Source organism: Tupaia chinensis, unplaced genomic scaffold (genome assembly GCF_000334495.1).
Source record: "Tupaia chinensis unplaced genomic scaffold, TupChi_1.0 Scaffold000468_1, whole genome shotgun sequence".
In the NCBI taxonomy this organism is placed as follows: Eukaryota; Metazoa; Chordata; class Mammalia; order Scandentia; family Tupaiidae; genus Tupaia; species Tupaia belangeri.
Window position 1 is genome coordinate 855002 of NW_006159977.1, and position 23209 is coordinate 878210.

At 42.6% G+C, this 23209-nt stretch overlaps 1 protein-coding gene across 1 annotated transcript in view; it reads left to right on the top strand.

Annotated features, from left to right (window-relative positions):
- The window catches only part of SERAC1 (serine active site containing 1), a gene marked incomplete in the record, with an annotated part of 69002 nt that overhangs the window by 27935 nt on the left and 17858 nt on the right, over window positions 1–23209 (top strand). Inside the window, 5 exon segments of the mRNA XM_027774689.1 lie at window positions 862–993; window positions 3045–3166; window positions 4484–4612; window positions 8955–9068; window positions 12100–12262. Coding sequence (XP_027630490.1) covers window positions 862–993; window positions 3045–3166; window positions 4484–4612; window positions 8955–9068; window positions 12100–12262 — 660 coding nt within the window.

The window sequence follows — 23209 nt, forward strand, 5'->3', positions numbered from 1 at the left end:
CGGCGGGCCCCCGCCCCCTAAAACAAAACCCCCTCAAAAAAAAAAAAAAAACTCCCCACCCGCCCCCACATATGGAATGTTAAAGCTGCCTCGCAATATCAATATCCCACTGTTTTCCAGTTGTACTGAAAAATAAACAACCAATAAATGATTTCACCTCTTAAAAAAACGCATTTACACTTAAAAAAATGGGGAAAAGGGGATGAGGTGAGATTCTTTAAAAATGTTTCTAGAGTTAGTAGCTCTAGAAAACGTACATTTACAAAATAGTTGATTAAAATATTCCTCTGGATTGTACAAGACGTTACTCAGACTTGACTTCTTTCTCAACTGCTTCATCAGAGGGACTCTCCTCATTTTTAGCTTCTCTATTATCTGCAGGTTAATCTTTAGTGTCTCAGTTGGCCGCTCCAGCCTGTTTCCCCTTTGCTCCTTTCCCCTTTTGTTTGAACTCTTTTGTCTGAAGATTTATCCTTCCCTGCAGCCTTTTTTGGCTTCGTCTCCACTTTTGCAGGAACAGGTTTAGCTGACAACCTCGCCGATCTCCTCCTGGGCTCTTCCTTGGCCGCCCCCTTGGCTGAGCTGACCTTCCTCTTGGGCATCTTGGCTGTGGACAGGGTGCGTGCTGGGTGCCTGATGAGGCTGCAGCGTGCCTAGAGCCTTTGCAGAGTTGAGCGGATAAACCCTACTGCTCTTCTCGCGGCCCGAGCTGCTGGAACTCTTCTGTATCAGTCATTAACACCTGTATATGGTTTAACACTTTTATTTTATCAGTAGATTTCAAATGTCAATAACTTGCCATCATAAATAAAAGACAGAAAGGTTGTCAGTTGTTGACATTGTCCCTTCCTATGTGTGAAGACACCTTCAGTACAGTGGACGTGGAAGATCACGAGTGTGCTGTGTGGCTGCTGCTACGGAAGAGCAGATCTCAGGACCGCGCTGAGCGGCTGGAGGCCGTGCGGGAGCTGGCCGAGGCCCACCACTGGCACGGTAACTGGACCTGACGGGCGTGGGCGCCAGCCTGCGAGTTCGTGATTTCTGACAGGACAGAGAAGGGAATGAGATAAGGAAGGGGGATAATCTAGGCAATCTTTTATGTGTGTGTGTGTGTGTGTGTGTGTGTAGCACATTGTGTCCCCTGAGTGGGACAGACTCGATTGCTCCCACTTACAGCATTTAAAAAATGTAAAAAGAAGCTCCAGCAATAAATGAGAAAATCTGCTGGCCCAGTTGCCAGACGTGTTTGGTAAGAGCAACTTCAAAACTGATGTATATGAGAGGGGCTTCAAACATTTATGGAACAATAGAATTCAAGTATAAGTTAATTTTGGTACAAAAAAATGTTTGAATTCTGTGTCTAGGGGGTGAGGAGACAGCACCCCGCAATGGGGCATGGTCACACTGCAGTCCCTTCTCCATTCCTCCATCCTTTTGAGATTTGGGGCACACATAGACGTACACCCAGAATGTTTTTCAACATATGGCTGGGATTTAAACTGTCATCAGCCGTATGGTATCCACCTCCTTTAATCACTAGACTGTGGGGCTCGTCCCATAGTTTTATTTAAAAAACTACATTTTTCATGAACTTTTTGAAGACCTTTTGTGTGTTTGTGTAACTTTCTATTAGAACACATTTTATTTTATTACATATTCCCTTGATTACGATTCTGATGGTTTCTCCCTAACATGTTTGCATTTTCTTTTAGTTTCTATGTAATAAAATACATTTAATTGCTTGCTGTACCATACAGTTACATTTGCTTTCACTTTGACATTCTCCTGGCTCTAATGCTAATAGTAATTAGTCAAAGGTACCTGGTTTATGTGGGTGTGTGTGTGTATTATTATTTTAATAATAGTTAAAATAGTTCATTGTATTTAAAAATCCCAAGTTCTGCAGTAGAAGTACTTGAGTAAGAGCTCAGATATGCTCCAGTTATTGTGTACATGGACTAAACTATAATTTGTTAGTAGAGTCATCTTGTAAAAATGGGTAAGTAATAGAAAAGAATAATATTTTCAAAGAAAAGTTAAGTCTTAGAATAAAATCTCTGTCTCGATACAAGATAATTAGGCAGTTGGTTGGTGGTTACAGCTATAATAATTTACAGTATAAATATAAGCTCATTTAATGCTAATGGAGACTACGAATATACAAATCCTTTTCGAAATCGGCCAGCCAGGGCTCATGCCAGACTTGCTGTATGAGAAGAACCAGGAGAGAAGCTCTGGAATGTGGGTTCCGTAAAGCTCTCTGACAAACCCTCCCAGGTTGAGGAGAATGTCTGTTTCGGTAGTCGCAATTTTGTTTTGATTCATAACGAATGGCATGTGTAACTCAGTGTACTGCCCTCTGGATCTCAGAATGAATACTCGTGGATGTCGAGTGCTACAGCACCATGACGGCCCCACTGGACAGCAGCCTTAAATGTGGCCTCGTGTGTTTGAAGTAATGATCAAAACAGCTTTTCGATACTGGAACTTTTAAAAAGGAAGAAGTTAAATAGGCTCTGACTTACCCAGTTTTCACATTTGAGCTTCACCTTTTCCAAAATGAGGCTGTGACCTAGTCCCAGATGTCTGTGTGGGCATGTTGGATGTCTGACATACAAATATTGTCCGTGCAGGTATAGTTGTAAAAAAAGTAATACTTGGGAAACTTTAAATTATAAATTTACAGAACAGTTTTAAAAATAGAGTGCTTTTGGGACCAGCAGTTGGCATAATGGCTATGTTGCTGGACTCCCATGTAGTAGACCACAGTTCGAGTCCCAGACATGGTGGCTTAAACTCACGCCGGGCATGTGTACGTGCGTGCCCAAGATCCCAAAAGGAGAATGGAGGAGAAGGGATTGTGGCGTGGCCATTCCCCTTGAGGGGTAATTTCTCACTTTCTTTCTCTCTGTCTCTCTGTCTTTCTGGCGTGCGCATGTGCCCTATAGCAAAAATCTCTAAAAAAAAATGTAGAGTGTTTTTAAGTTGTTTGTTCACAACCGTCAGTGAATTTGGGTGCTAATGAGAACCTACTTTTACAATAGATTACCAGTACAGGATAATCGCTCAAGCCTGTGATCCAAGAATTCTCATTGGTTTGGCACGAAGCAAAGAGAGTGATCTCCGCTTTTTTCTCCCACCTCCTCCTTTACCATCTTTAAAAGAAGTAAGTGAATCAGATAATCTAGAGTGAAGAATTGTTTAATACATCTTCACTTTGGGTGTGAAAGAAACTTTCTAAAAGCAGTTGTTGGCTCCTTTTCAAACAAGCAGATAATCTAGGATGTAAACCTCGGGTGGTAGTTTTCATACCAAGATTTGATTCCTTGGGAGGTGCGGTTTCTCTGACATCATTTTCTACCTGTAGGATATCTCTGCATCACTGGGTACCTTCATAACACATCAGCATCCCTGAGTCAGTCCCTTGTTCTAAGTTTGCTAGAAATCAGGTTTTCTCAACCTCTCCTTTATTGACATCCTTTGTTGTAGGAGGCTGTTCTGTGCATTCTAGGGTGTTTGACTGTCCTACCCCCACTCGTAACAACCAAAATCATGTCTCAAGATGTAGCTAAGTATTCCCTGGGATATATAGCCCCTGGTTGTCTGAAAACCTCATGTGTCTTAAATATACAGCTACTGTTGTTGATTTAAAACGTGTCTCTCAAACAGTTCCCAGATGATAAATGGAACTTTTAAAGCTTTTGTGTTAGCAATCAGATTGTGAAAAACAGGAAGATAGATATTAATAATTAGAGGAAATGAGATAGTAATGATTTGTGGATTTAAAAAGGAATAACTTTGGGGCTGGCAGATGGTGTAGTGGTTATATCACTGGACTCCCACATGGCTGAGTGAGGTTCAAATTCTGGACTCGGTGCCTTGGATCTAGCACTGGGCACATGTGCATGCGGGGAGGGGAATGGAGGAGAAGGGATTGCGATGTGGCTGCCCCCCCGGGGATGATTTCTCACTTTCCCTCTCACATCTCTGGCTCCAGCTAGCTCATGTGCCCTAAAGTAAAAACCTATAAAATTAATGATTTATTTTAAAAAAAGGAATAACGTTAGTTGGAAAGGAGGTAATAATTCATTTTGAGTCAAAATATCAAGAAGCCTGGGAGGTGAAAATCTAGAGTTACAATTTGAAATAGGTCTTTTAGTTGAAGTAGCAGACAGGAAAGTGTAGGATGATTCAAAATTAAATGGTTCTTTACCCGGGTGGATGACTATTTTCAAGACTGAAAACACTAATTTATTTATGTATGTATGTATGTAATATATATATATTTATATATATATATATTTATATTTCAGTCTTTCCTGACAGTAATTTATATGTATACCAACATATATATATATAATCAAAGCTGTGTGTGTGTGTGTGTGTGTGTGTGTGTCTCCACATATTTTGATTCTTAGGGTATTTTCTGTTGGACTACACTGTTGAGTTTATTTATGAAGAATAGCTTTTCCTTTTCTTTCAGGATTCTTCCACGGAGGAAGAGCTGAGGCAGCTGCTGGCTTCGCTGCCTCAAACGCAGCTCGATGAATGTATCCAGTATTTCACGTCTTTGGCCCTCAGTGAAAGCAGTCAGAGTCTGGCTGCCCAGAAGGTTAGCCGTTTATTCATTCAGTGCATGTTTTTGAGTGCCCACACAGTTCACTGTATCCTTCCATTTGCACAGTTATGCATTTCTTTTTATTTTTAAATATTTGCCAGAGGGAGTATGTGCTTCGCTGGAGGGAGAGAGAACCCCCGAACACCCCGCCTGGGGGACGGTCATGCTCTCATCCCTTCTCCTCCATTTCTTCCTCCTTTCAGGATTTTGGGCATGCGTGCACACAAACTTGGAGTGGTTTTCCAACTGCCGGGTCTAGGACTCAAATTGTGCAGCTGACCATGTAAGATCCAGCCACTTTAACAACCACACCACCCGCAGGCCCTCCTATTTTTTAATTTTTGAGAGAGCTCCATTCTGCTTTCTTTAGCAACTGTACCATTCTGCCTTCACTCATAGGAAGTGACTCTTAAATTGCATTGGTCAGGTCAGAACATAGGAATAACGAGTAATTTGAAATGTCTTAAATATCACATATTGCTGATGATGCCTAAATTGTTCTCTCTAGCCCTATGTTCTGACCTGAGCACAAGATTTGAGTATTCGACCTCCTACCTGACATCTCTGCTTGAACGTGTAGTGGGAATCCCAAACTAACAGGTCACCCCTGCCCTCCCTTTGCAGCACTCTTCGTTCGGTCCCTTTCATCTCAGTAAACAGCATCGCACCCACTGAGTTGCTTAGGCTGAAGACTAGGACTTCATCAGGAGTCCTTTCTTCATGACCAGCTGGCCAGCAGTCCCTGTAGACTGTCCCTTCAAAATCCACCTTGAATCCATTTGCCTCACAGCTCCATTGTGGTCTCCAGGTCGTCATTGTCTCTTTTATGACATCCTGTTTTATCCCAGCTTCTATTTAATTCATTTCTTTAGTACGTTTCAAACCTGAGATTCTTACATTATTTTAGATTATTATATTATTTGATTTATCAGTGGCATTAACTCTCTTGTGCTAGATTGTTTCTTCATATGGATTATGCATCTTTACTACCTTTAGCTAAACTGATTGTCTTCTGCAGAGTCCCAAGTACCCAGGACTATAAATTTGTCCTTACAGAGCAAGATTCGTGTTGCACCTGCTGCATGATCCAGAAGTTTCACTTTCTTTTTTTTATTTTTAATAGAATTATTTCATTCAACTTTATTTATTTATTTCAATTTGACTAGAGAGGGACAGAGCAAGAGAGAGAGAAAGAGGGAAAGTGAAAAAGTAAGCCACCAGGTATGGGACTCCAACCGAGGTCAGCCATGTGGGAGTCCAGTGCCCTTAACTACCACTCCACCTGCCGGCCCCCAGAAGTTCCACTTTCATAGGATTCAACTGTTATATTTATGCTTAGTTTAGCATTTCTGTAGCAAAGGGAATAAACTCATATAGAATACAGATTGAATACCTCTGTGGATGGCATGGTCTTAGACTTGAGATTTTCCACAGAACACAATTTCCTTATCCAAATACCTGAGCAAAAACAGGTTTGCCTGCTGCTTTCCTGAACTGGTAGGCAGAACTTTTTTAGGCCTTTCATAGCGGAGACAACCTTTCCAAAGCAGGTTTTATGCCAGAATCTCAAATCTTGCTCCCACATGCGAGACACAGGACCACATCTCCTGCACGGGATGAATTTTAGACCCTCAGCCCTGTGCTTCCACTTCTACCACACTGTTCTGTGTTCTTTTGTTGTTGTGTTGATGGTAGAGTACATGTGTGTACATATGTACATACATGAGAGGGAAAGGGAGAGGTACCCTCCACAGGGCTTGGGTGTACTGTATTCTCCCTCCTCCCTCCTGTCCTCCAGCTGGCCAGGATCCCGGTGTACATACACACATCCAGTGTGTTTCAGGCCCACCAGGCTGGGGATTCAAAACCCACAGTTGCATGTGGCTTCCAGCTCTTAATCCACACATTACCTACCAATCGCACCAGAGAATCTGGGCTACTTCTGTTCTATGATGTCTTCAATTCCAGCACCCATGGGCTTTCCTTTATTTCTTTTTCCTTTTTAAAATTTTTATTTTATTTTGTTTATTTAATTTTTGTTTTTGAGAGATTATTACTATAGGGCCCGTGTGCTTGCTGGAGAGACAGAGACAGAAAGTAAGATTTGAAGTCACCATGTCTGGGACTCAACAGTGGTTGACCATGTGGGAGTCCAGTGCCTTAACCACTATGCATACCTTTGGCCCATTTTAAAAAAAGCTTCATAGATTTTTGCCGTAGGGCATGTGTGCTCAACGGGGGGAGAGAGAGAGAGAGATAGGTAAAGTTAGAACTCACCCCTTGGGGGGATGGGCATGCCACAATCCCTTCTCCTCCATTTTACTCCTGGTACCTTGGGCACACATGCATATATGCCTGGTGTGACTTTTGAAGTCACCAGGTCTAGGGCTTGAACTGTAGTCGGCCATGTGTGAATCCAGCATCACAACCACTATGCCACCTGCTGACCCTTTTTATTTCTTTAGGTTTTGTTTTATTTGTTGTTAAAACTTAGTATGTTTTAAAGTCAAGCATTCCAGTGTGTTTGCAGTGGACAGGGTTCAACAGAAGCAGGTTCAGAGCTTCCTCTTCCTTCTGTTAGCTCTCGGCTGGACATCGTCCCCAGCGCCTCACCCGTCTCTCCACTTCCTGCCTACGGCAGCCATGGTGATCTTTTGTAGGTCCAGCCACGCACCTGCTGAGAGCCCTCCGAATGGCTTCCCCTCGCACGTCAAGTCCCAGCTCTTTCCTTTGTAGTCAATAGATGAGCCTGTCTACCGGCCTGGCTGCTTTCAGGGATGGTGACAAGATGGACAGGGAGGTGCCAGTGGGATGTACAGTCTGTCTGTAGCAAAGGAAGCGGGGGAGGCCCTGCCATAGCAGCCGGAGAGGAGATCATCAGAGCCCTGTGTGCTCCCAGGATGCTCCACTGCTGCTGTCACCAAGTGCCTCTGCAGAAAGGCGGACTTTAGCCGTGAGAAGTCATTCTGACAGAGGTCTTCATGTCTCCCCGGCTTCTCCCGCTCCTGCTGTTATAGCTGTGGGCCCGTAACCTTGGTCTAGTAACTAACAGAGCTACCCCACGCAGGCCAGAGGGCTTCTCCCCAGTCAGAAGCATGGCATCCTGAACGGGCTCACTCCAGGCCTCACTGCAGGCCACTGCTCGGTTCCAGTATTCTTGTGGTATGAGCTCAGGAATTCTCTGTCTTCATAAAACCTTGTGTGTCGGGACCAGCAATTAGCATAATGGCTATGTCGCTGAACTCCCACGTAGTCGACTGCGGTTCAAGTCCTGGACCCGGTGACTTAAACTCACGCCAGGCGTGTGTGTGTGTATATGTGTGTGCCCAAGATCCCGGGAGGACAATGGAAAAGAAGGGATTGCAGCGTGGCCATCCTCCCTGGGGGGTGATTTCTTGCTTTCTGTGTGTCTGTCTCGCTCTGGTCTTTCTGGCGCGCACACGCGCCCTGGTAGCAAAAACTTCTAAAAAAAAATCGTATCTCAAAGAGAAATCAGAAATAACCATTACTATTACTACAGTAACTATATAATCTACTAGGTGGGGGAAAAGTATTTTATCAAAAAATAAAAAAATCGTACTAGTCTATATTCTACCAATAAAATGCATTCTCTCTCTCTCTCTTTTTTTTTTTTTTTCATTTTCCTTTTTAAAATTAGTCTCGTTCAACTCCTCATCTTGGTGACTTGTAAAACATACTAGGCACGTGTGTGTGTGTGTGTGCCCCAAATCCTAACAGGGCAAAGAATGGAGAAGAGATTGCAGTGTGACCACGCCTCATTGTGGAGTGCTTTCTCCCTCTTGGTCTCTCTGTCCCTCTCTGGCAAGTGCATGTACCACGTAGCAAGGAAAAAGAAAAGTTAGTCTTATTCTTTCAGAGGACATGGAAGGAAAAATGGATACAGATTCACTGATTACTCTTTTTAAAATTTTAAAAATAATTTTTAATTTAATTAAATTTATTTATTCATTTATTCTTTTTTTATTATTCATTTATTCTTAATTTGAGCAGAGAAAGACAGAGAGATACAGAGAGAGAGGGAAACTGAGAAAGCAAGCCACCAGGTCCGGGACTCAAACCATGGTCGGCCATGTGGGAGTGTCCAGCACCTTAGCCGCCACAGCACCTGCTGGTCCCAGGATTCACTGATTACTCTTTTCTAGGAATAATTTTGTATGATTACTGCTCTAATAGGTAACAGCATAAAGTTCTGTTTATGTTTTTAAAACTATTTTGAGTCCCTATGTGTTAGCATTTTTACATATTAAATATAAGGCAAACAAAAAATATCTCTTGTTACATTTTTTAGTAAACATTTTAATTATCTTTATTTCAGGGTGGCTTGTGGTGTTTTGGAGGAAATGGACTTCCTTATGCTGAAAGTTTTGGAGAAGTTCCTTCAGCTACAGTTGAAATGTTCTGTTTAGAAGCTATAGTAAAACATTCTGAGGTAACTTAACATTTTCTAATGCAGTTCACTTTTAATGATTATATTGAAAAAATGCAGGTTGGATTATGAAAAGTAAATACTTTATTATTTTAAAAAGAAAAACCGCTTTTACTTCTAAATTTCTGCTTTTTTCCATTTTAATTGTTAGACTTGATGACCTACGGGGTCGGTAGGTGGCATGGTGGTTAAGAGTGCTTGACTCCCACATGGCTGATGGTTCAAGTCCTGGACCTGGTGGCTTGCTTTCTCACTTTCTCTCTCTCTCCTCCTCTCCCTCTCCACCTCTCTGGCCAAATTAAAGTTAAATAAAGTAATTCTTTTAAAAAAATTGATTATCTACATGAGTTTTTGCTAAGTAGATCTAAAAATAGATTTGATTTTAATTGTATATAAAGAAAACAACCCATCATTTAAATATGACATTCATTTTGGAGTTATGCTGTCTTCTATATCTTGCTCAGATAATTTTTAAATGTATTATGAACCTGCGTCTCAGTGAGAAACTGAAAAATTACACCTTCTCTACTGTTTTTCTATGCAAAAATGCATCATGACTTCCCTGATAACCAATAATATTATCAGGTAGTTAACTTTTCATTAAAATTGCGTAAGATGTGGCTAGATAAGAAAAAAAGGAAATACTAGATGATCATACTCTTGAATTATAACCATAGGGTAATCAATCTTTTTTTTTTTTTTTTGAGAGGTTTTTGTTATAGAGCACATGCACTCACCAGAAAGAGAGACAGAAAGTGAGAAATCACCCCCCAGGGGGGGAATGACCATGTCACAATCCCTTCTCCATTCTCCTCTCGGGATCTTGGGTATGCATGCACACGCGTCCGGTGTTGGTTTAAATCACCGATTCCGGGACTTGAACTGCAGTTGACTACATGGGAGTCTAGTGATATAGCCATTACGCCATCTGCTGCCTGGGTAATCAATAATTTGTAAGCTTTTTGCCATCGTGAAAACTATTCTATCATGGTCACAATTTAATTTTTAAGAAGGAAAATGCACAAACCTCGTGGTCCTCAAGCATCCTGCATAAACACCACCTAGGAAGCAGGTTACAAATGCATGTTTCCTGTTGGCCTCTGCAGTTTTGATTCAGTAGGTCTGTGTGGAGTCTGGGAACTTGCATTGTAGCTGGCATCCCTGGTGCAGTTGATGTAGGTGGTCCTTCCCACATCAGAAGTGCTGCGCTAGACATTCTGAACTCCCCAGTTTAATCGTGGAACCATGAGACTTGCCTTTCTAGTCCTCTTTAGTTCCCACCTGTCGAATTAGGAACTGAGCCCAAAGCAGAGTGGATAGCGTGTGGTAGTACAAAAGGGGGCTTGGAGAAACTAGCCTGGATGTCAGGACTTTGAGTACTTTCCGAAGAAATAGCTGCATATTTAGTGTATTTCAGCATTATTCATAATTGCTATAACATGGAATCAGCCCGATGACTGGGTTGAAAAACTGTGGCACATGTATACCATGGAATATTATGCAGCTATAAGAAATAATGAGACCCTATTCTTTGATTCAAAGTGGATGAATGTAGAGAACATTAATGTGAAGAGAAGTGAGCCAGATTGTGAAAGATACACACTGTATATCCCCACTCAGCGTGTAGCAGAAATGGAAAGATCTGAAGATCTGAGAGATGCTAGTGGAGAGATATCAGACACTACAAGGGAGTGGAATGGATGGTAGATGGGGGTGGTAGAGGCTGGGTGTGAGGTGCAAAGGGAAGAAACATTTCATAGACCAAGCATACGAAGTTCTTCGTTGAGGGACCAGCAGTTAGCGTAATGGCTATGGCGCTGGACTCCCACGTAGTCGACCGCGGTTCGAGACCCGGACCCGGTGGCTTAAACTCACACCGGGTGCGTGTGCGTGCGTGCCCAAGATCCCGAGAGGAGAATGGAGGAGAAGGGATTGCGGTGTGGCCATCCCTCCTGGGGGGTGATTTATCGCTTTCTGTCTCTGTCTCTCCGGCGAGCGCACGCGCCCTATAGCAAAAAACCTCTCAAAAAAAAAAAAAAGTAAAAAAAAAGAAAGTTCTCTGTTGAAAAAAATATTGTATATATCATGACAGGGACTTTATGTAAAATGTGAAGTTAATCTGAAAAACAAAAATCTAAAAAATGTGCAGAGAATGTAGTAGTTATCTTTCGGTTTCATTTGATAGACAAAGAACTTCAAAAAGTTTGTGGAAAATAGAATTAAAATACAAATGTATATTACTGTAAAATATTTTTGAAATACATGCATAGTTTTTTATAATACTGACTTCCATGAACTTTCTGAAGGTTCCATATATGTCTAAAAGGCATACTTTCAATGCACTTGAAATACGATAAAATTTAGTGAAAATTTAGAATGTCAAAATTGTCATACATACGTGACAGACGTCATGTCAGTGAGGAAGACTGGTGATGCGAGGATGCAGATCCACACTGGGGACGTGAGGCAGACTGATGACATTACTTTAATGTACACATTTCCTTTTACTTTCTCTTTCTTTGATCACTTTTCTCCATTAAAAATGTAAATCCTTTATATTTTTACTTGATCTTCCTCTTTAAAAAATGTCCAACTTCTGAGTTTGACACCAGCTGTGGGCACGGTGGGGTACGGGTATGGGGCTGCAGGGTCACTTGTCCTTATCCTGGTAAGTCCTTGTTGCTGAAGCAAATGCTGCTTGCTCACTAGTTCCTGTGTCCATAGCAGCTTTCTGGAGGCTGGAGACCATTGGAAGGTGGTCTCAAACCAGAGTATCACTCACTCTAAGTCGCAAGAAGTTAGTAATAATGGCATGATTGGGTTGTCTTCTTTTTTTTTCCCCAGTGGTTTAGAAGCACTTCCAACTTCGATAGATGTTTGCTGGTGTACTTTAGCAAAATTTAGGAATTTTGAGTAGTCTCTGCATTGCCGTCCTGGAGCAGCAGCCACCTGGCCATTCCCATCAGCAGTGCTGCCATCTTGTGTAGTGAATTTATGAGACATCAACTGAGCTTTCGTTAATTTATTGTGCTAGATATCTACACACTGTGATAAGATTGAAGCAAATGGAGGCCTGCAACTGCTTCAGAGGATGTACCAGCTTCACAAGGACTGCCCCAAAATGCAGAGAAATATAATGCGCATCATTGGGAATATGGCTTTGAACGAACATCTTCATTCTCCTATAGTTCGCTCAGGTAATGACAAGTATTTTTTATTGTTTGCTCACCGCCACCCCTCATGATGCACTAGTTTTTCAATAGACTTAAGAAACTTGGCTTAGGATTAGTTATGGTCCTTAGAGCATATGGTTTTGGAAGGCGCCGGGAGCTGCTTGAGACTGTAGATAATCCACATCTAAAATAAGCAGTGGGTGGATGAGGGCAGGTTCGCCATGGTGACCACCTCTTTGTTTATATGTTAGATGTGATTTGGTTAAAAGGTCTGCTGGATAATTCGTGATTTTCCCCTTTGGGACTAATAAACCAACTGAGGAAAGACACTTACGACCATACAAATGTCCTCCTCTAAAATTCCTGTCTGACCCGATCTTTACTTCAGTAGTCGCAAGATGCTGCTCTCCTAGCCCTGGCGTGCCAGCCTCCTCCCCCATTCCTTCTCAGCTCTCAGCCTCTACCGGATGCTGGGCCCTTCCTTTCCGCGCCTCCCCTATCAGTGTGGGCACATGCGTTCCGGTTTGTAATTGTTCATGATTGATTGCTGTACTTAATAATTAGATGCCACATTGTCCCGGCCTTGGCTCCTGAGAGCCCTATGCCAGCCGGCCCTGTGCCTTTGTGATATGCCCACATCACCTTGGGGGATCCCTCACCTTCTGGTAGAACAAGGCGCTTCAGGCTTATTTCTCTGAGGGACCTAGTTCCCCTTGGTGGATAATGGTTGTTAGAGACCAAGAGTTAGGTGATAGGAATGCCTATTGCCACTGGGATATCTTTGCTTCTTGATTCGTTCAGTAAAAAAGAGCTATAATAGATTAATATATGTATATGCACATACACAAACATATATACACACACAGGCACACACACATGTACACATTTCACATAATAAGTTTATACATAGTTGAGGAATCTTCAGAAAGTTCATGGAAAATGCCTGTTATGCAAAGACCACATACAGGCTGGCCTTCGGCCTAGTGGTTAAGGGTCAAATCCCATGTGGCCAACCACACTTTGAATTCTAGCTCCAGTGGTAAGATTACCTGTTCATGTGGCTGACAAATTGGTACTGGCTTTTGGCTAGGAGGTCAGCAGGCTGGAGGCTGGGGATGTTGGCTCCTTTGGCATCTTTCTACCTGACCTAGACTTTCTTTTTTTTTAGAGAGATTTTTGCTATAGGGTACATGAGCTTGCTAGAGAGAGAAAAAGTGAGAAATCACCCCGGGGGGATGGCCACGCTGTAGTTCCTTTTCCTCCATTCTCTGCTTGGAATTTTGGGCACACACGCACATGCACCAAATGTGTTTTAAGCCACCAGGTCCGGGACTCGAACCATGGTGGGCTACATGGGAGCCCAGTGGGCCTGAAGGGCAAATGTCCCAAGAGAAAAGGCCAGGTGTAAATTTTTTTGCCTTTTAAAAAAAATTTTGCTATAAGGCAAGGCACTTGTGCTTGCTAAAGACAGAGCAAGAGCAAAAGAGAGACAGATTTGGGAAGGTGAGAAAGTACCCACCAAAGGGGCTGACCTCTCGGCAATCCATTCTCCTCCATTTTCCTTTCAGGATTTTGGGCATGCATGTGCATATGCCCAAAATGTTTCTCAAGGCACCAGGCCTGGGACTCAAACTGGGTAGCCAGCCTTGTGAGATCTAGCCCCCTTAGCATCCACACCGCCTGCTGGCCCAAGTTCTTTCTCCTTTTATAGCTCATCCTTTGGAAGTAATTTCCACTGTAGTTTATTGATCAGAATCTACTCTGGCTAACTAGCTTTCAAGCAAAAAGGATTTAGAGGTATTGACACATCTCCTATTGATGAGCATCGTTTCACTACAGTTAGTTTCTTTTTTTTTTTTTTTTTAAGAATTATTTATTTGATTTTATTTATTATTTTTTCCCTTGAGAGAGAGAGGGAAAGTGAGAAAGCAAGCCACCAAGTCCGGGATTCAAACCACAGTCAGCCATGTGGGAGTCCAGCACCTTAACCATCATACCACCTGCCGGCCCTACAGTTATTTTTTTTTATATTGGTACTTAAAGCTGTAAATTCTTCTCTCACCCTGCTTTAGATACACTGCTTGAATTTTGGATATATTGTATTTTCATTTTTCCTGAGTTCAAAATATTTTCTGATTTCCCTGTGATTTCTTCTTTGTCTCATAAGAGTACTGCATAATTTGTAAATATTAAGGGTTTTCTAGCTATTGCATATCTTTGAGTTTTAATTTAATTCCATGTGTTCAGAGGACAAAACTAAGATTTTAGTCTTTGTAAACTTATTGAGACTAATTTGATGACCCATTACATGGTCTACCTTGGTGAATGTTCTGTGGGCACTTGAAACAAACGAATATTGTGGGGCTGGCAGGTGGCATGGAGGTTAAGGACGCTGAACTCACACATGCATGACCGCAGTTCGAGTCCTGGACCTGGTGGCTTGCTTTCTCACTTTCCCTCTCTCACTTTGTCCCTCTCTGATCAAATAAAATAAATAAATAAATAAGTTGAATAAAGTAATTATTTAAAAAAATTTAAAAGTGGATGAATATTGTGCAGTTGTTGGGTGAAGTGTTCTACAATAAAATCTAAATTAGTGTTGCATGGTCTGCTCTCGATCTCTGCTGACAGCTGTCTGGTTCTGTAAGTCTGGGGACCTGAGCTCGTCCTTCAGCTGTGATTGTAGACCGGTCTGTTTCTCTCTTTCGTTCTGTCAGATTTTTCTTGGTGAATTGTTCATTTTTTTATTTAATGGTTGCATATTTTTATTTAAGTTGACAAATAAAAACTATATACAGATGCTTCTAGACTTACAATGTAGTTGTGTCCTGATAAACCCATTTTAAACTGAAAATACGATGAACTGAAAATGCATTTAATACACCTACTCTACCAAGCATCACAGCTTAGCCAACCTTATCATAAATGTTCAGAACACTTACATTAGCATACAATTAGGTAAAATAATCTTACACAAAGCTTCGTTATTATAAAGTGTTGATATTTAATGTAACATATTGAGTACTGTACTGAAAGTAATGTAACAGAATGGTCTTTTTCTTTCTTTCTTTCTCTCTCTCTCTCTTTTTTCATTTGCCAGAGGGTGTGTATGTTAACTAGAAAGAGTGGAGAGTGAGAAAGCACCCCCCATGGAGGATCACAGCCACAGTTTCCTCTCTTCCATCTCTCCCTTCCTTTGAGATTTTGGGCTCAGTGTGTTTCTCCACCCTCCTAGTCTGAGACTTAAGCCGTTCACTCAGCCATGTGGGGTTTAGCCACCTTAGTAGGCCACAGGCTGCCTCTGAAGTGCAGTTTCTACTGAATGTGTGTCACTTCTGTACCATCGTAAAGTCGAAAGTTGTTAGGTTGCTAAGTCATCATATGTTGGGACCATCTGTGTATTTGTGTGTGCAACATTTTGTTTTGAAATATGTATACATTGTGAAATGGCTAAATTGAGCAAACTGACAGATTTATCATTTTTTTGGTGGTGCACTTCAAGTCTGCTCCCCACAGTTTTCTAGGTGCAGTACATGGTTATTAACCAGAATCACCATTCGTACAGTAGGTGTCTTGAACTCACTCCCATCTAACCAAAATATTTCATGTTTTGACTAACATCTCTTACGCTTTCTGTTTGGAATTGTGTTGCATATATTTTATTTTTGTTTTTCTGTGACTTTAAAAATAAGTACATCTTTTATATATAAAATATAGTTGAATTTTTTTTAAAAAAAGAATTATTTAATTCTATTTGTTATTGTTATTTTGTTTTTAAATTTGACAAGAGACAGACAGAGAGAAAAGGAAAGTGAGAAAGTAAGCCGCCAGGTCTGGGACACGAACTGTGGTTGGCCATGTGGGAGTCCCACGCCTTAACTACCATGCTACCTGCAGTCCCTATAGCTGAATTTTTAAACTTCACTTTGATAGTCTTTCTTTTGGTTACCTCTATTGTAATAATTCATGTCATTTAGTTATAGCTATCATCTTACTCTTTGCCTCTTTGCTTTATATTTGTTCCCTCAGAGATGTTCATGTTTTGTTTTTCTTTTTCTTCCTCCTTTTCTAACTTTTGTTGCATTACTTGAGTTTTTATGTTCTGTTCTTTCTCTTTGTCTTTTTATATGTGTGTGTATTTTTAAATGGTCATATCCTTAATTTATCATAGTCTACTTTGAACTAATATCATATCACTTTGGGTTGGCCCATGGCCTGGTGGTTAAAGGAATGATCTCACATGGCTGATCTTGAGGTTCAAGTCCTGGACCCAGTATCTTCAAAAATACACCAGGTGCAGGACAAGCAGATGGTGTAATGAATACATCACTGGACTCCCATATAATCAACCGCGGTTTGAGTCCTGGACCCAGCCGCTTAAAACTCATGCCAGGGGACCAGCAGATGGCATAGCAGTTACGTCGCTAGACCCCCACATGGCCAATCATGGTTCAAGTTCTGGACCTGGTGGTTTGAAACTCACTCCAGGCGCATGTGTGTGAGTGCCCAAGAGCCTGTGAGGAGAATAGAGGGGAAGGGATTGACATGTGGCCAGCCCCCTTGAGGGCTGATTTCTCACTTTCCTTCTCAGTGGCTCACTCTCTGGTGAGTATATGTGTCCTAAGGCAAAAACCTCTAGTAAAACAAAAAGCAAAAGTGAACTCACACCGAGCATATGTGTATGCCCCAAATCCCAAGAGGAGAGTGGAAAAGAGAGTGTGGCATGGCCACATCTTCCCTGGAGAGCGATTTCTCACTTTCTGTTTCTCTGTCTCAGAAGCTCTGTATAGCAAAAGGGAAAACATACCGGGTGGATGTGTGTATGCCCCAAGTCCCAAAAGGATGGAGAAATGGAGACGAGATTACAGCGTGTCTGTGCTCCACTGTGGTTCCTTATCGCTCTCCAGCAAGTACATGTGTCCACTGGCAAAGAGGCAAAGAAAACGAGTGTGTGTGTGTGTGTGTGTGTGTGTGCGTGCGTGCATGCATACAGTGAGACTGCAATGCAATACTCTTCCCACACTGAACAATTCAGTTAGTATCTCCTGCTCTTCTTTGTGGTATTGTGATATATTTCACCCCTACTTTTAGGATAGACTTGACGATACATTGCTACTGTTTTTTGTTGTTGTTGTTAATGATTGTCTTAGTCCATTTGCTGCTGCTCTAAGGAAATACCTGAGGCTGGGTAATTTATAAGGATCAGAAATGCGCTTTCTCACAGTTCTGAATGCTGAGAGGTCTTAAGATATAGGTGCTGGCATTTTGTATTTGTCCTCATTTGGCAGAAGGGCAAGCTACGTAGCTATCGGAATGCTGCCCGAAGCCTCTCTTGTGAGAGCCTTACCCTCATTAATGAGGGAGGAGTCCTGATGGCCTGATCACCTCTTAAAGGTCCTGCCCCTTGGTATAATCATACTGGCAGCACCTAATTTCGAGATGACACATTCAAACTATAGTAGAAGTCAGGGGACATTTAAGACTATAAGAAAAGGTTTTTTTCCATCTGTTATTTCTAGTGTGTTTTTCTTCTTTTTTTATATATCTAAATTTACATCTGATATTAGTTCCCTTTAATACAAAGACCTTCCTTTAGTATTTCTTATATCAAATACTTATAACAAATTCATCTTTCATTTTTTGAAAATGTCTTTATTTTGCCTTTATTTGATATCCAGGGAAAAATGTTTTCTGTGGAGAAATATTTCTTTGTTGATATTGTGTGTGTGTGTGTGTGTGTGTGTGTGTGTGTGTGCGTGCGTGTACACGCACACATGTGTTTAAGCACTTTAAAATTATCATCCCACTCTTTTGGAGAGGTTTTTCCTATAGGACACATGCATTCGCCAGAAAGAGAGAGACAGACAGACAGACAGAAAGCAAGAAATCACCCCCCAGGGGGGATGGTCACGCCGCAATCCCTTCTCCGCCATTCTCCTCTCGGGATCTTGGGCACACACGCACATGCGCCCGGCGTGAGTTTAAGCCACCGGGTCCAGGACTCAAATCATGGTCGACTACATGGGAGTCCAGCAACATAACCATTACGCCGACTGCTGGTCCCCGATAAGTCTCTTTTTATTTCCACTTTCGTCCTTTATGTAATGTGTCTTTTCCCTGACTCCTGAGTGTTTTCTTTTGATTTTCCAGTTTGACTCTCTCCTCTGCTCCTGAGCTGTGTAGTGCTCCCTTCCCATGTCATCCCTCGGACCCCGTCATCACATGGAACCACTTCACTAAAAACACGAGGCGTTTGGATCTCTGAGCACTCACTCAAGTTCGGTTTTGCACCTGCCCTGTAATAGCTGGGTTTCTTCTCTACTGAAATCCTCTCTCCACAGACCTCTTGTTCTCCCCTCCCTCCCAGCTCAGCTTATATCCGTGTGCCCCGTTCCAGTGACAGTTCTGCTGGTTCCTCCTGTCCTCATCACAGTCCCGTAGTCAGGGCCAAGCGCTGGATGAAACCGACCCTCGGATCATTGCAGACTGGTGGTCACTGTGCTTTTAACATGAACAAATTGAAGGCTCTTCGGTATTGCTCAGCGGTCGTGCTTCTCTAATCAGTGCCTGACATTTTTAGCAAAGACTGTTAAACCTCACATTCCTCAAACCTCCACATATTCCTCCCTCTCAGCAGATGCCTTCACCTCCTACTTCACTGAGACGATTAAAGCCCTGGAAGGACTTTTCCCTTTATTTCACATTACCAAGAAACAAAACAAAAACATTGTTCTCCCCTTTTTTCTTTTTGATAATACCAAGAAGAGAACCCCGTTAAAAAAAAAAAAAAAAAAAAAAAAACTCTCTTAAAAAAGATAAATAAAAGCCTGGCCAAATGAATCCAAAACCCATGCTCTTTTTCTACTTTGAGATGTTGGGCTCCACAAGTCCCTGTGTTTCCTGCCATACTCATTTTGGTCTCTTCCTAATTTTCCCCTAATCTGCAACTGACAGCCAGCATGATTTTATGCTGAGATCACTTGAGTTAGGCCATAATCAGCTACTCAACATACATTTCTCAAAATTTCACCATTTACTAGGAATGAGGTAAAGGACTCAGAGCCGGCAGGTGACATGGTGGTTAGGGGCACTGGACTCCCACATGACCAACTGCTTGCTTTCTCACTTTCTCACTCTCTCTCTCTCTCTCACTCTGTTGCTCTCTGGTCAAATTAAAATAAATAAATAAATAAATAAAGTTAAATAAAATAATTCTCTAAGGGACCAGCAGTTGGCATAATGGCTATGTCGCTGGACTCCCATATAGTCAACCACGGTTCAAGTCTTGGACCCAGTGGCTTAAACTCATGCTGGGTGTGTGTGCATGTGTGCCCAAAATCCTGAGAGGAGAATGGAGGAGAAGGGATTGCAGCATGGCCATCCCCTGGGGGTGATTTCTCACTCTCTGTCTCTCTGTCTCTCTCTGTCTTTCTGGCGAGTGCATGCACCCTATAGCAAAAACCTCTCCAAAACAAGACAAAACAAAATAAAACAAAACAAAACAAAAACTCTCCAAAAAAATTAATAGAAAGGTTTCACTTTGGCTTCTTTGAAGAAAAAGAGAAATTCCCACATGAGTACTTACATCTGGTCAGGTCACCCATGGATGTGGATCAGAGGGGAAACAGGTTTCCAGGCAAGGGCACTGGCTGTCTTGCCAGCATCCCTTGTTCTCACATGAAAATGAGGCTGCCACGTATAATACAGCACCCGGTCTCACCTGAAAAAGTCCTTGTGGCCTCTGATTCTACTCTTTAATTGGGTAAGCTTCTTCTAAAAAAAAAAAGTTTGTTGTTTTTACCATAGGGCACGTGCACTCAGTGGAGAGAGACAGAGAGAGGGGGAAAGTGAGAAATCACCCCCCAGGGGGGTTGGCTGCATTACAGTCTCTTCTCGATTTTCCTCTCGGGATTTTGGACACACATGCACGTGCGCCTGGCATGTTTTTCAAGCCACCAGGTCCAGGATGTGAACCTCAGAGTTGGCAAATGCAGCACCTTAACCACTGTGCCACCTACTGGTCCTTCGAGAGAAATGCCTGACGAAAGACCTCCAGCTGTGCTAGGATCTGCCTCCATCCACCATCTCTGGATTGCCCTTTCCTGCTCTTCATGGTCAGCTGCTCTCGGCTGAGTCCTGACCACACATCAGGAAGATAAAAGCACAGCCTGTGTCTTGCCTCGTGTGCCCCCAACGTCTGTGCCGTCTCTCCTTTTTGTAGCCAAACTCCTGGAAGAGTTCTTTTCTTTTTGTATAGCTCGTATTATTTTTCAGTACTCCAACAAGATTCTGCTCCCTTGCCCTGGAATTGTTATTTTTTGTGGACATCCTCAGTTTTTATATAGTTTATATAAATCTCAATATTATCAGATCTGCAGATTTTCCCCCTTCAGATTTCCAAGTTAGAAAGGTATAAATAATATTCCCCATTGGTGTGTGAAAACTGGCCTAGTATCTGTTGCTGGGAACATGAAGTGATTCAGTCTTTCTGACAGGCTCTTAGTACCTACTGAAATAACTTAGAGACCACTTGGCCTAGTACTAACACTTGTAGGGACCTCTCCTACCTAAGTACTCGTGGGAATTCTTAAAGATTTGGGTTGATAGTATGGAAAAGTGAGAAACCACCTAAATGTCTGTCAGGAGGGATGGTAAGATAAATAACGGTATACTCTTACCTGAAATGCTCTACGTAAAAAGAATGAAGATCTCTGAGACTTACGGAAATACAGAAGCAGGTCGCAGAACAATGGGAGCAGCACGCCCCCACCTAGCTAACACAAAGTGCATGTGGACCTGAAGTACACCTGCTATGAATCGAATCACAGGACTGCAGTTTCCAGAGGTTTGGGAAGGAATCCCCAGACTTTTCACTTTGGTTACTCTGAGGATAGAACTGGAATTGGAAGACGGTGGGCATGCTAAAGGGAGGACTTTCACCATTAAACGCTGCTTTTAGGGGACCAGCAGAGGTCAATGGACTCCCACCTAGTTGACCACTGTTTGAATCCTGAACCTGGCTGCTTAAACTCACGCTGGGCGTGTGCTTGCGCACGCGTGCGCATGTGTGTGTCCATGTGTCCAGAATCCCAAGAAGAGAATGGAGGAGAACAGATTGTGGCATGGCCATCCCTCCCGGGAGGTGATTTCTCATTTTCTGTTTCTCTCTGTCTCTCTGGCTAACACATGCACCTTATAGCAAAAATCTCTCTCTCCAGAAAAAAGCTGCTTTTAGTTATCTAACATCTATTCAGATGCTATGTACTTTTAAAACACTGATTAAAGACACATTTTTCAGGGGGCATTTGATATTCTATAAAAAGTGGAATGCCTTGGGCATTGTGAAAATACTTATGAAGTGCCATAGAAATGACTTGTGCAGGGGGACCAGCAGATGGCGTAATGGCTGTGTCGCTGGACTCCCATGTAGTCGACTGCGGTTCGAGTCCTGAATCCAGTGGCTTAAACTCAGGCCAGGTGCATGTGCGTGCGTGCCCAAGATCCTGAGAGGAGAATGGAGGAGAAGGGATTGCGGCGTGGTCATCTCCTCTGGGGGGTGATTTTTCTCTTTCTGTCTCCCTCTGTCTTTCTGGCGAGCACATGCACCTTATACAAAAAGAAAAAAAAAGAAAGAAAGAAAGAAAGAAAGAAAGAAAGAAAGAAAGAAAGAAAGAAAGAAATGGCTTGCTCCACCCATATTCTTGTATTTCCTTTCTTGTTATTCCATTAAAAATGAAAACTCTGGGGACCAGCAGGTGGCATGGTGTTAAAGATTCTGGACTCCCACATGGCCAGCTATGGTTTGAGCTCTGGACCAAGCAGCTTGACAATCACACTAGTGTGTGTGTATACATGCCACAGATGCATGGAGGAGAAGGGATTGCCATGTGGCTGTCCCCAGAGGATGACTTCTCACTTCCTTTCTCTCTGTATCTCTCCATCACTCCAGCGAGTGCACATACCTTTTAGCAAACAGTTCTAAAAAATTAAAACTTTGTCTCTAAAACAATAAGTGAAAAAATACATACATATTTTCATATATAAATATCAGTAATATACTTATATATTTCTTTTTTTTTTGAAGAAGTTTTTGCTATAGAGTGCATGCGCTCGCCAGACAGACAGAGAGAGACAGAGAGACAGAAAGCGAGAAATCTACCCCCAGTGGGGATGGCTATACCGCAATCCCTTCTCCTCCATTCTCCTCTCGGGATCTTGGGCACACACGCACACGTGCCCAGTGTGAGTTTAAGCCACCGGGTCCGGGACTCGAACCGTGGTCGACTACGTGGGAGTCCAGCGACATAGCCATTACGCTAACTGCTGGTTCTCTATACTTGTATATTTCTTTAGGTAGACTCTTTCCTTTAATCTTTCTCACTTTGTCAGAGGGTACATGTGCTCGCCCGAGGCAGAGAAACAGATGGAGAGAGGAAGAGGGAGAAAGCACCTTACAATGGGGCTAGTAATGCTGCAGTCTCTTCGCCATTTCTCCATCCCACAGAGATTTAGGGTACATGGGAACACATGCTAGGCATGTTTTTCAAGTTACTGGACTTAAACAGCATGGCTGGCCATGTGGGATCTGAAGCATCTTTTGGATTAATAAATGCTGGCTTCCCACATCGCAGTGATTCTTAACACTCTTGTCATGAAGAGTGGGAGAAGGATGAAGAAGAGCTGTCATCTCTCCAGTGCCTGCTGGGCCTGCTAAGAGGCCTGGCATTGGGACCAGCAGTTAGCATAATGGCTATGTCGCTGGACTCCCATGTAGTCGACTGCGGTTCGAGTCCCGGACCCAGTGATTTAAACTCACGCTGGGCGCGTGTGTATGTGTGTGCTCAAGATCCCAAGAGGAGAATGGAGGAAGGGATTGCGGTGTGGCCATCCCCCCCGGGGGGGGATTTCTTGCTTTCTGTCTCTCTCTCTGTCCTCCTGGCGAATGCACACGCCCTACAGCGAAAAAACTCT